Source organism: Mustela putorius, unplaced genomic scaffold (genome assembly GCF_011764305.1).
Source record: "Mustela putorius furo isolate JIRA1106 unplaced genomic scaffold, ASM1176430v1.1 tig00000832_pilon_pilon_pilon, whole genome shotgun sequence".
Classification (NCBI taxonomy): Eukaryota; Metazoa; Chordata; class Mammalia; order Carnivora; family Mustelidae; genus Mustela; species Mustela putorius.
The window spans coordinates 4,263,795-4,276,787 of record NW_025421491.1 but is presented as its reverse complement, the minus strand read 5'-3'; the positions used below and the strand labels follow the sequence as shown (position 1 = coordinate 4,276,787).

Genomic DNA, 12,993 nt, shown 5'->3' with positions numbered 1-12,993 from the left:
AACTAACTAGATCTCTACCTAACGCTGTATAAAAAGGTAGATTATTAATGGATTAAAGACTTCATATGAGAAGTAAAAATTATATCTATAAAAGATATAACTATTAAAAATAGTTTTTATGGCTTAAAGTGGAAAAGGCCTTTATATGCCAAAATCAGTGACTTTGATTACAAGAAAATCACAATTTCTATCTAAAGAGAACATAGGAGGGAACCTGGGTGGTTCAGTCAGTTAATTGGCTGCCTTCAGCTCAGATCATGATCCCAGGACCCTGGGATCAAGCTCTGTATCAGGCTCCCTGTTCAGTGAAGGGTCTGCTTTTCCCTCTCCCTCAGCCTCTCCGCCTTCTTGTGCTTGTTGTCTCTCTCTCTAATAAAAAAATAAATATTTTAAAATTTATAAATAATAAATAAAGACGGCCTAGGAAAGGTGACAGAATGGTAGATTACTTGCAACACCTGAAAACGACAGAAGTATTTAGGATATACAAAGAGCTCTTATAAAATAAGAAAACTTCAAAAGAAAGAGGAGAAAGATATACACAAGTAGTTTACAGAAGAAACACAAACATTTTAAAAGCTTACATAGAGATGCTAAAAGTCACCAGTCAGCAGAGTAATTATAATTACAACTATCATTTGAACTCCTGTTAGAAAAATTTTGGGGGGGGGGGCTGAATGCTGCTCGGTTCTGGCTGGAATATAAGGACATATATAAGACTCATCATGCAATGACAGTTGAGACTAATATTCAGGTGAACAATCTGGCATCACTTAAAAAAGAAAGTATGCATATACTCTTTGATTCAGCAATTCAGAAGTTAAGAGAATTTCAGAAAAAGAAATCCTTGCAGATCTGAAGGTGTATGAAGATGTTCACTGCCGCACTGTTTGTGAAGGCAGGGCGTTGGAGGCAATCAGGGTCTCCACCACTGAGAGAAGGCAGTGCGTGTAAAATGGAAGGGATGCAAATTTCTGAATACTACCCAGTAGTTAGAAGGCACGGACCAAATACACATATAAGAACATGATAGACTTAAAGTATTTTAGTGGGGCGCCAGGACCCTGGGATCAAGCCCCACATCAGGCTCTCTGTTCAGCAGGGAGCCTGCTTCCTCCTCTCTCTCTACCTGCCTCTCTGCCTACTTGTGATCTCTGTCTGTCAAATAAATAAATAAATAAAAATCTTTAAAAAAAAAAAAATAAAGTATTTTAGTACTCTTTATTTTTCTTTTTTTTTTTTTTGGAGAGACAGAATCTTAAGCAGGCTCCATGTTTAAAGTTGAGCCCAACAAAAGGTTCAATCTCATGACCCTAAGACCATGACCTGAGCCAAAATCAACAGTTAAGACACTTACCCAACTGAGCCACCCAATACTTAAGAAGTACTAAGTAAGGGGTGCCTGGGTGGTCCCGTCGTTAAGTGTCTGCCTTCGGCTCAGGTCATGATCCCAGGGAACTGGGATGGAGACCCACATTGGGGTTCCTGACTATTTCTCCCTCTCCCACTCCCCCTGCTTGTATTCCCTCTCTCGCTGTCTTCTCTGTCAAATAAATGAATAAAATCTTTAAAAAAAAGAACTACTAAATAAAAAATAAATAGAATGAAATATAATACCATTTATGTGAATTAAAAATACAAGCAAAAAGGCTGCATGCGCCTAAACAGATAAAATTCGTGTTAGATAAGCTTCATTCAGGTGGGACTTCAAGTGCTATTGTCCATGAGTTTAATGTTAATGAATAAGCAATATATATAAAGATGTTTTTAAACATACATTAAACAAGGTTATATATTGACCAATTGAGAAAAACGATGAGACCAAAGACTCGCAGGCATCTAATCTTGTATTTCCCCTAAGAGCAATGCTTCAGTATTCACTAATTCAATGTTCCTGGGTTCTTCATATAACCTAATTACCATGAATAACAAGCACCAACTTTCTATACAAAAGGACATACACTATGCACAGATAGAATGGTTAGCTGGTAGAAGAGGAGGATGGAGAGGGAAGGAGAAACTAAAGAGAAAAAAATGCATTAAGTTAGAAGAGCCTCACACAAAACAATTTTGAAGCACCATGAACAGAGGAATAGGATAATATGGCTCAGAATCTGAGGTCTAAATAACTAAATAAAAAAGTGAAAATACAATAATATTGCAGTAAAAGAGGAATTCCGTCCAACCACGAAGATGTGTTCACAGAGTTTTAAACGCAAATAATATGTATAAAGCAAAAATATAAACAATATCAAAGTGGAAAAAAGGAATCCCAGAAATGCTTACAATAAAAGATTAAGATACCTGAGGTATACTGTGTTTTCCATACTTCCAAAACTTATTCTGTGATAAAAGAGACTTAAATTTCTCCTCCAGAGAATCAAGCTCATTATCAGGTAACAGGCAAAGCAGTTTTTTTAATGCCAATAAGGAACAAGTTACAACCCGATAGAATTTAGCTTCTCTTTCTTCCTCTGGAACCGTTCTTGATGTGAAAAGAAAATAAATATACATAAGGATTGAGAATAAGCCAAACTACACATTTGGCACTTCTATTTTAAATGTTTTATCATTAAAGAGCTACTGAAGTTGCTTTATTTCTACATTCTATCTCCCTGTGCCAACCTTCCTCCCTTAAAATACAAACATAAACAGAATTTTAATCACATATTTTCAACTATTACGAGGTCAAAGTAGATTAAAAGCTGTGGCTTGAAAAAAACTGCAAATATGCTGCTCTCAGTAGCAAAATGATTCTAGGAAGCGGGTATCAGTGCATCTAAGATTACTTCCCATTATGAACTTCTAATAGTTATTAGTACATAAAAGTAAATGGGACATTTTACTACTCTTTCAATAGAACTACCCATAGTTCTTCACTATTTTAACCAGACCTTAAAATGATTCCTGCTAGAACTATCAAAAGGTAAATGTGGGAAAAAAATAAAAAATATCTCTTTGTAAAAGAATAAGACACATAACTTCCAGATAATTCCAATTAAATAACAGGACAACTTGCAAGTAAAAACACTTAAAACAGCACCTGACATATAGCATTATATTAAGTATTTCCAGCTCTACTTTTACAAACCCTTTTTTAAAAAATGTGACCTTGAAATGGTCATCTTATTATTTATGAGCGAAAGAAATCCTTAACATGAGTTACATAGATAGAACGTAACTTACTGCGGGTCACTGAGTGTATCAGGTGTTTCTTTTATAAGATGATCCTGCAGCACCTATAGTGGGGTGAAAATTACATAGCCTTGAGATTTTATTGAACTGTCAATGGTGAACAGTCCAAGCATAAACCTTATCTGACCTTAAAGTGTTTACCCCTATCCTAAAAAAGTAGCAAATTAAGGAGCAAACTAAAATATTTGAACTTTACCTAATTTTCTTTCCCTATCAATCCCCAAGCTTGACTGCTTTGGGGATAAAAAGGAGAGGGTACTTCTTCTGAACATCTCCAGTCCTGTCAAGAGGAATTTTCCCTTAAATATTCCTGGTCTCTTGCTCCTCCATTCCTCTTCTACACAGCAGCTGAATTCCCGATGAGCAAGTCTGGGAGAGCAATTGGGTTGTTTTCTTCTCCCCCTCTTTCAATAGAACTACCCATAGTAGTGCCCCCCAGCTCACAGAGGAGACCCATGTTGTGCTCTGCTTCATCATGGAGGAAAGTCTAAGGCTCCATTCAAAGTGGGTAAGTCTGCCTACTTCCAGGGTGCAGACTAGGCAATCCACTGTTCTAGTACCCCTTTTATCAGCAATAACAACAGGTAACATTTAGTTAGCTTTTCCACATGTTCAGTATTGCTTTGAACAATTTCATCCATTAATTAAATTAATCCTCAAAACTACACAATAAGGTAAAATTTCCACTTTAATAGATGAAGAAATGAAGGCACAGAAACTTGCCCAAGGTCACATGCAAAACTAATGGTGCATACCCAATGGTATGACTCAGAATCTATGTTCTTATGGACAGTATAATGTAATACCTATAAATCTGACATTTTGGTCTTCATTTGCCTAACTCTTCTCTACAAAATTGATTTTGAACTTGGGGAAGTTCACACTCAGTATCTGTATACATAACCAAGTAAAGGGAGAATAATGCAGGAAACAATCCACATATTCAGTGAACAGTTATCCATCCATAATAAAACCAAGAACAAAAAATCAACCAAATGAAAAACTATGAACAGCCAAATCAGTTGTCTCAAAATCCACTTTCTAAAACCCTTAGTGTTCCAACTCATCACACTTCACTCTCACAACACTTATCACTTTGATATTTTAAATAAAACAATGATTCTTGGGTTAGAGAACTCCCTTTGAGAATATGATTAAAGCTACAAACCCTGTCCCTAGAAAAACAAACTTGGTAAACCTGAAAAATAAAGAATGGAAGAACCAAGAACTTAAAAACGGAAACAGAACACACATGTGTATGTAGGAGAGGTGTTAGGTGGAAAGATATGTAAGGCTATTTTTATGGTCTTCTGAAGGGCAATTTATCACTATCTACAAAAATTTTACATGTTATTATCCTTTGACCCAACATACAGTTACTATAAATTCCATCACTCCCACAGGGTATGAAGAGATCTATTCAAGGATTGTTCACTGAAGCAGTATTTGTTATAATAAAAAACTGAGGGAAAACCTCCAATGTTTATTAATATAAAAGGAATTAAATAAACCATTGTACATCCATATCAGAAAGCCAAAAAAAAAAGAATGACGTAGATCTATACACATGTACTGATACAGAAATGTGAGGAAAAATACTTAGATTTATTTTTTAGAATGTATTCTTTCTTCAGATTTTGTAACATAAAGCATAAACCTTTTAAGTACTATGACTAAGATTTATAAATTAAAGATGAAATATTTAAATAAAACTTATAAAGATTCAATCCAAAATGTTACTTATGTTAAAAATCAAAAATGGTCAATTTTGTTAAACACCATTTTTAAAAGGTCCTCTTCCATTAGAAATATTTCACTTACTTATTCTTTCACAAGGCCACATAAAGGAGTTATCATTATAATATGCCTTATATCCCTTAAATATTTGAGGAAAAAAATAGAGAACAGTTCTAAGAACTTACACTAGTAATTTCATCCTTACAAAATGCTATGGCTTCAGGTTGCTTGCTTGGAGGGAAAGCTGCTTCAAAGGCATCTTTTGCTGCAGATGCAGCTGGTGTGTAAGTATCACACTGAGCCATTAGCCAATAGCCCATTAAACTTTTTAAGTAAGGAGCCAAGTGTTTCTTCACTTTAAGAATAAGTTTTTCAAAAGCCTGCTGTGTGGCTTCTCGAACCCGGCGATCATGGTCCTATTGAAAATACAACATAGTTTAAAATAGCTCTAGTCCATAAAAATACAAATACAGACATTTCTGGATATGTTATGATGACCCATTAATAAGAATTCACCTATGGGCAGTGCTAAACTAAAATTATTAAGTTTAAAAATTATAAGAATTTAATTAATTTTTCCTTTTCCCCTTCTTGCATGAGATAAAAACTATTCAAGATAGACTCAAGATTAGGCACTGAATACTGAGCAAGTCACACTCACTCTTTTGCAGCAAAGATGCAAAGAAATTAAACTGTCAAATTTTACTATGACTAGAAAGTATCTAGGTAATTCTCTAGTTAATTACCTAATTTCTGAAATCAGACTCCCAATATACTTTATACAACTAACATGATCTAATCTGCATAATACTGGCATAACATTTTATAATTTTCACCAAAAATGAATCATATAAATTTAACAGTCCCCATGACTTCAATCAAAAACTATAACAAAACAAACAAACAAACCTAGCATACATTTTTGAATACTTACGAGTGAAATTTTACAGAAAATTCTTGGCCAGTATGGAAGGACTCCTTTCACAATTTCTGTGTCTCTCTCTGTACACATGGTTCCAAATTCCTGCATAGCCTAAAAATAAATTAGCAACATTACTAAGGACCAACAGCCACAATATTGGCTATTGATTACATTTATTCTGTTCCAGAAGCTTAGTCTATTTTATACAAGAGGAGAATACACTGCTTCTGTTTATGCCATATGGGACTAATCTGAAGAGTTCCTTCACAGCACGGAAACTTAACTTTTCTTTTTTTTTTTTTTTAATAAAATGTATACAAATTCAAAACTCCATTTAATACTATATGGTCAAAATTATGTTCTGTGATGGGAAAACCATACACCCAGAATTCCAAAGTGGTTCAAATACGTACAGAACAACAAACTAATTTATAACCCAGAAGATAAAAGGTAAAAACTAAGCTTACGTCTGTGTGTCAGAAAAAAATACAACTGTAAAAGAACTTTTTAGTGATAAATCATTGCTCATTTTTCTTTACATAAAGTATACCAATGACATTTTGTTTTAACAAAAGGATTTTTCTTGATCATTTTTATGAAAAACACAAAACTTGCTTTTAATTTTGTCGTGACATCTTTCTTAGAAAGTTTCCGCAGCACCATTCGGAAATCAGAATCTACAAGACTGTCAATTTCTTCAGCTCCTTGAATAGCAGGAACATAGCCTAGGTCACTCTGAGATGTTCCAAAACCAATAAATCCAGGCACCGTTCCCTGTTCTTTGGCAAGCAGTTCTGCAGCTCGGCCACTGTTTGAAGGCTGATAAGAAAGTTGGGGAAAAAAAAAAAAATCAGAGTACAGGAAGCATTCAAAATTTAACTTTGTGTTCTTGTTCTTGACAATTCTCAGAGAGGAACAAGCTTTTATTTGATAACTTTTTTAAAAAAAGATTTTATTTATTTATTTATTTCAGAGAGTGAAAGAGTGAGAACACAAGTGGGGGGAGAGGGAGAGGGAAAAGCAAATGAGCCTGACATGGGACTGGATCCCAGGACCCTGGAATCAATCACGACCTGAGCCAAAGGCAGATGCTTAACCAACTGAACCACATAGGCACCCTTACTTGAGAACTTCTTATTTCCTAGCCTAAGATTTCATCTACTGCAATGTTCCCATTACCAAGAACCTATCAATAATAACCCTAGTGCTATTTCCTGGTCTGCTAAACATCAGAACAATGTTGGTTAAATTAGATACAATCCATTAGTGGCTCACGGTATCAACTTAATAGGTCATGACAGCATTTCCCAAAAAATAGAATAAAACTTTAAAACACAGAATGTATCACATTTGGTAAGAATAAGTACTATTTTATAAAATTTTTAATTTCCAAATTAAATATACTCACACACATATGTATACTATGTAATGATATAAAATTAATTCACACGTGACTTACATCTTTTCATTCATCCATTCAACAAATATTTATTAAACCACCACCATGGGACAAGTCTAATGACGGCTGTTTCTAAGATTAGGAGCTCCTTGAAGGTAGGTACACTCAGCTCCACATACACAGAGTTACCCTAACTTCTTTGAGCTATAATGGATACAAATTACATTACTATGGACATAAAATCAATTCAATGGTCAGCATATAAGACACAATCCTTTGAACCACAATCAGTACTTTGTTAGATGGATACTCAATATAGTAGCTTTCTTGTATAAAAAGTTAAGGAGCTGGTTTTAACAACAAAAAAAATTTAAACTGCTGAAAGAATGTAGCATATTCATTGTCATCTAATAGAAAAATACCTCTGGGACGCCTGGGTCGCTCAGTTGGTTAAGCCTCTGAGTATTTGGTTTCAGCTCAGGTCATGATCTCAGGTGTTGTGAGACTGAGCACTGCATTGGACTCTATGCTCAGCATGGAGTCAGCTTGAGAGTCTCTCTAGCCCTACCCCTGCTCACATGCATTCTCTCTAAGATTTAAAATAAAACCTTAAAATGGGGGGGAGGGGGCGCCTGGGTGGCTCAGTGGGTTAAACCTCTGCCTCCGGCTCAGGTCGTGGTCTCAGGGTCCTGGAATTGAGTCCCACGTGGGGCTCTCTGCTCAGCAGGGAGCCTGCTTCCCCCTCTCTCTCTGCCTGCTTCTCTGCCTACTTATGATCTCTGTCTGTCAAATAAATAAATAAAATCTTTTAAAAATAAATAAATAGATAGATAAAATATAGTTACTGTTTCTTGTTACTTCCTCTACTGCATGTTCAATGCTTATACCCACAGTTCAAGAATAAGAACCTTGATTCTATTTCTGGAAGTTAATTTTCTAATACTACACCTACATTCTTATGTGCTTGTCCTCTCAAAGTAGTAGAGGTAGCAATCCTAAGTCTACAGTTCAAAGGCCAAATTCAGGAAGACTTACAAGGTCTTTCCCCATCTGGCCTTAGCTTTCCCCAGGCCTATCTTCTGACACTCTTCTTCCCTTGTCACAGGTCCCCCTCTCTTCTCCCAATTTTGCTATCACCACTTATGCTCCAGTCCCAATTCAGTTTTCTGAATATGCTATGCCTTTCACAATCTGATCTTTGTGTAATCTTTTCTCTGCACCTGAAAACCTTTTCCTCCTTTTCACTGCCTGACAAACTCCTACTCATCCTTTAAAACACACTCTTGTTTTCACTGCTTGCCTCCTTCAGGTCAATTACCATTCTTTTTCTGTTCTCCCATCTTCTTTCTACTCATACCTATATCATAATTCTTTAATACATTATAATCATTTGCTTACTTATATGTCTATCAACAAATTAATAATTCAAAAATAAAAAACATCTATGATCTTTGAGTACATGGCATTCAGTACTCAAAGTCTTCTGCTGAATGAAAGAATGCTATTTTTTTTATTTTTTTAAGATTTTATTTATTCATTTGACAAAGAGAGAGAGAGAGGTCACAAGTAGACAGAGAGGCAGTGGGGGAGAGAGAGCGGGGGAAGCAGGCTCCCTGCTGAGCAGAGAGCCTGATGTTGGCCTTGATCCCAGGACCCTGAGACCATGACCTGAGCTGAAGGCAGAGGCTTAACCCACTGAACCACCCAAGAATGCCATTCTTAAATTCAAATCTCAACTAAGCAACTTGCCCTTTCTCTAAGCCTTAGTACCACCATCTTTTTTTTTTTTTTTAATTTTATTTATTTATTTTTTGACAGAGAGAGACACAGCGAGGGAATATAGGCAGGGGGAGTCAGAAGAGGGAGAAGGGTTTCCTGTGGAGCAGGGAGCCCGAAGTGGGGCTCGGATCCCAAAATCCTGGAATCATGATCTGAGCCGAAGGCAGATGCCTACCAACTGAGCCACCCAGGTGCCCCAGTACCATCAACTTTAAAATGAGGAAATAGTAACTAAGTCATTACTTGGATTGTCAAAATTAAATGTAAATGTTTAAACCATTAAAACTGATTCCAGCAAGGATCACCAAAGGATGCTAAAACCATTAGGTGAAAGTTTGTGAGAAAAAAGATTGCTCCCAGTCTCAAAATACCACTCCCCATGTTATTTGTTAATAGCCGACAGAAAAAGATACCTTTATAATGGACATCACGGTAACCAATTGATTAAACAACACCAAAAATGGAACAAACAAGCAGCATGTGCACCCTGATGCACTGATGATGATATATCATCTATGAAGCATTCCTATCAAAAACTGTTTACCTTGAATCTCCGCATAAGGAACAATCAGACAATTCTAAATTAAGCAAAAGTGCCCTAGACTTTCCCAAATTGTCCGTCATAAAAAAACTGCCCCCAAAAGAAGAAGAAAAGGAAAAAAAAAGGAAAACTACCTACAGCTAAATGGTTAAATGAATGGAATCACTCAATCCTTCATTGTATCCTAGGTGTTTTTAAAAACGCTGTATCTAAAAACAAGTTATACAGAACATTATTGAGATGACTACAGAAATCTGAATACAATGTTACATATTATTAGACAATAGTACACTGAGGTTAAATTTTATGCATGTTGTAATTGTTCATGGTTATGAAAAAGAATTGCCTTTGTTTCAAATATATGTGTTGAAGGACTCAACAGTTAAATGTCATGATAGATGCATCAATTCTCATATGGTTCAGCAAAATACGTATATTTAGAGAAAGAAAACAAATGTGACCAAATATTAACAATTGATGGATCTAGGTAAAAAAACATATGGCTGGGGCGCCTGGGTGACTCAGTGGGTTAAAGCCTCTGCCTTCGGCTCAGGTCATGATCTCAGGGTCCTGGGATTGAGCCCTGCATCGGGCTCTCTGCTCAGCAGGGAGCCTGCTTCCCTCTCTCTCTCTCTCTGCCTGCCTCTCTGCCTACTTGTGATCTCTGTCAAATAAATAAATAAAATCTTTAAAAAAAAATATGGCTTGTCAGTCTAATATTTTTGCAACTTATCCTTATATTTGGAATATTAAAAATTTTTTTTAATTGTTTAAATAAGAAAATTAAACTTAACTGAGAATGCAAGTAAAGTGCTTAATGCAGTACCAGCACAAGGCAAGTTACTATTATTACAGTTGGTACTATAGGCCAAAAACAGATTAAGTAACAGATCTAACAAAATGTTGTACTGATATCACTAGAATTTGATCAGAAACAGGAAAAATGCTTTCTCATAACATTGAACTGTGCCAAAACAAGCTAAATACTGTAAAAATACATTATGATAATGTCCCTAATCATAAATATAATCTACTTTTGGGTCTTCTTTAAACAAGTATTTAGGGGCACCTGGGTGGCTCAGTCATAAGCCTCTACCTTCAGCTCTGGTCATGATACCAGGGTCCTGGGACAGAGTGCCCCCCCACCCCGCCCTGCGATGGGCTCCCTGCTTAGTGGGGAGCCTGCATTTCCCTCTCCCTCTGCTGCTCCCCCTACATATGGCTTCTCTCTCTCTCTCAAATAAACAAACAAATAAAATCTTTTAAAAAACAGAGTATTTGGTGAGCTTCTACTATACACTAATCCTTGTTCTAGGCTCCTAGGACAATAGCCTTCATAAAACACCTGCCTTCTTAATACATCAGTGAAGCAAGGCAGTAAATGAAGACAGACTTAGTAAGTTACACAGTCTGTAAGAAGTCCTAAGTGCAAAAGAGTAAAATAAAGCAGGAAAAGAGCACAGGGAGTGCGATGGGGGCTATCATTTAAAATAGGAGGATCATGACAGACCTCCCTGGGGTGTCTCAGGCAAAATTTGTAGCCGTCTAATAAAGAGCGTTAGGGAGCCTGCCAGGCAAGGTCAAGGCTCGGCGAGGAAGTCAGTGTGGCTGGATCGAGCCAGCGAGGAGGAAGCTGAAGATGGTGCCAGAGAAAGGAAGGGGCCAGAGGGTGACCACATACCCTGTTTACCATCGTTTAGGGATCTGGCCTTTACCCCGAGGAATCTGGGGAGCCCCAGCAGGTTTCTGAGCAACGGAGCGACATGATCCGAAATGCCCTGCACACGAGGCTCACTTTCAATGCTTTCTACCCAACTCCCTTGTTCCCAGTGCCAGCCACCCCACCCCCGCCAGCCTGGCCAGGTAACCTTCCCACTGAAACGGATTCTGAACCATTCCTTAATGGAAATTGTAGGATGTGTTGCTCGGGTGGAGACAGCTCTGGCATGGGACATTTTTTCTCTCACAAATCCCCCATCTGCTCACAGACAACTCACCCCGTTCGTGGGGACGAACACACAACAGAGAGGTCACACTCGACACGCAAACACACGCCTCCCGACAGCCGCGCTCCACACGCCCTCTGGACGCGCGCGTGGTGCAGACAGCGGCTGCGACATGAGGACTCCCCGGTCCGCCCAACCCCTCCGCACTCACCCTCAGGTTTCCCTTGGTCCGCTGCTTGTTCTTCCCGCCCATGGTCGCAGTCTCACCCGCACTCTCAGCCCGCAGCCCCCTGGTTGACACGGCCGGGCCACAACTTCCGGCCCCTATCGCCGGAAAAGGGCCGACTAGAGCGACTTCCCCGGCCCTCCCCTTCCGCCACCCACCCCGCCCTCCCACCGCCCCACTTCCGCTCCCGCCTCCCGCCGCGTCCTTCACCATCCGCCGCCGGAAACGTCACAACTAGAGCCCCGCCTTTATGAGTGACGTCATCCGTGCCCAATAAGAGGCCAAGCATGAGCCCTGAAGCTTCAAATCCTGTCTTTTCCCGCTTTCAAGGCACCGCATTTGTTCCTCTCTTAGCCGGTAGGAAATTAGGAAGATCCGTACTATGGCCATTTTCACGTAAAGGTAGTGGAAGAAGGACGCGGTAGTGGCTGTGGAAACAGGGAAATGGTTGACGCAAAATGCAATCATTCTAATCACCTGGGCGTGTATTAGACGTGCAGAGGGGCCCCAGATGGCGCACTTGGTTAAGCTACCACTCTTGATTTCAGCTCAGGTTCTGATCTGGGCATCTTGGAATTGAAGCCCGTCTCTGGCTCTGTGCTCTGTGCACACAGCAACAGTGGGCTTCATGTTCTCTCACCCTTCCCCTTAACCCCTCCTCCTTGTGCGCGCTCTCCCTCTCTCAAAAAGACAAATCTTTTTTTAAAAAAATGCAGACTGTCAAAAAAAAAAAATGCAGACCGTCAAGTCCACCTTAGGACTATTGAATCAGATTCTGCATTTTTAAAAAGTGGGTTCCCTTAAAAAATGGGGGAGGGGCTCCTAGCTTGGGGGGGGGGGTTTAGCTGACACCAAGAATCAGAAACTTAATGGACTGAGCCACCCAGGCACCCCAGATTCGGCATTTTTAACAAGATTCCCAGGTGGTGGTAAAATTTGAGAAGTAGTGATATTCTCTAAATCCCCGCCCCCCTTTCATATCAAAATTGTTAAGTGTGATTTTTAGAAAAGTCTAATAATATTTGAAATGTAAAGATCTAAGTGATTTTGTACTAAGTGATTTTGATTCTCAATGACACTAGAGAAACATAAGCACATATTGCTACTTATTGCCTCTCATGTCCACATACTCACCCCTTTATACTCAATTCCATGATACTGAGACTCTGCCAACTATTTCTGCTTTATTCAACTGGCCCTGTTAGGTTCCATCCATAGTGGGGACTAGAAGGAGACTGAGACAAGAAG

At 38.5% G+C, this 12,993-nt stretch overlaps 1 protein-coding gene across 2 annotated transcripts in view; it reads right to left on the bottom strand.

Annotated features, from left to right (window-relative positions):
• LTN1 (listerin E3 ubiquitin protein ligase 1) overlaps window positions 1–11,921 on the bottom strand; it is a 67,894-nt gene extending 55,973 nt beyond the window's left edge. Inside the window, exons 1-6 of one of the 2 annotated variants that reach the window (XM_004757452.3) lie at window positions 11,731–11,921; window positions 6,470–6,673; window positions 5,867–5,965; window positions 5,118–5,348; window positions 3,187–3,239; window positions 2,305–2,485 (exon numbers count right to left, since the gene is read on the bottom strand). In XM_004757452.3, the coding sequence (XP_004757509.2) occupies window positions 2,305–2,485; window positions 3,187–3,239; window positions 5,118–5,348; window positions 5,867–5,965; window positions 6,470–6,673; window positions 11,731–11,772 (810 nt within the window). In that variant the 5' untranslated portion in view covers window positions 11,773–11,921. The remainder of the gene's footprint in view (window positions 1–2,304; window positions 2,486–3,186; window positions 3,240–5,117; window positions 5,349–5,866; window positions 5,966–6,469; window positions 6,674–11,730) is intronic. The other variant, XM_013058823.2, reaches the window with a different exon arrangement.
• Between the last annotated feature and the right edge of the window lie 1,072 nt (window positions 11,922–12,993).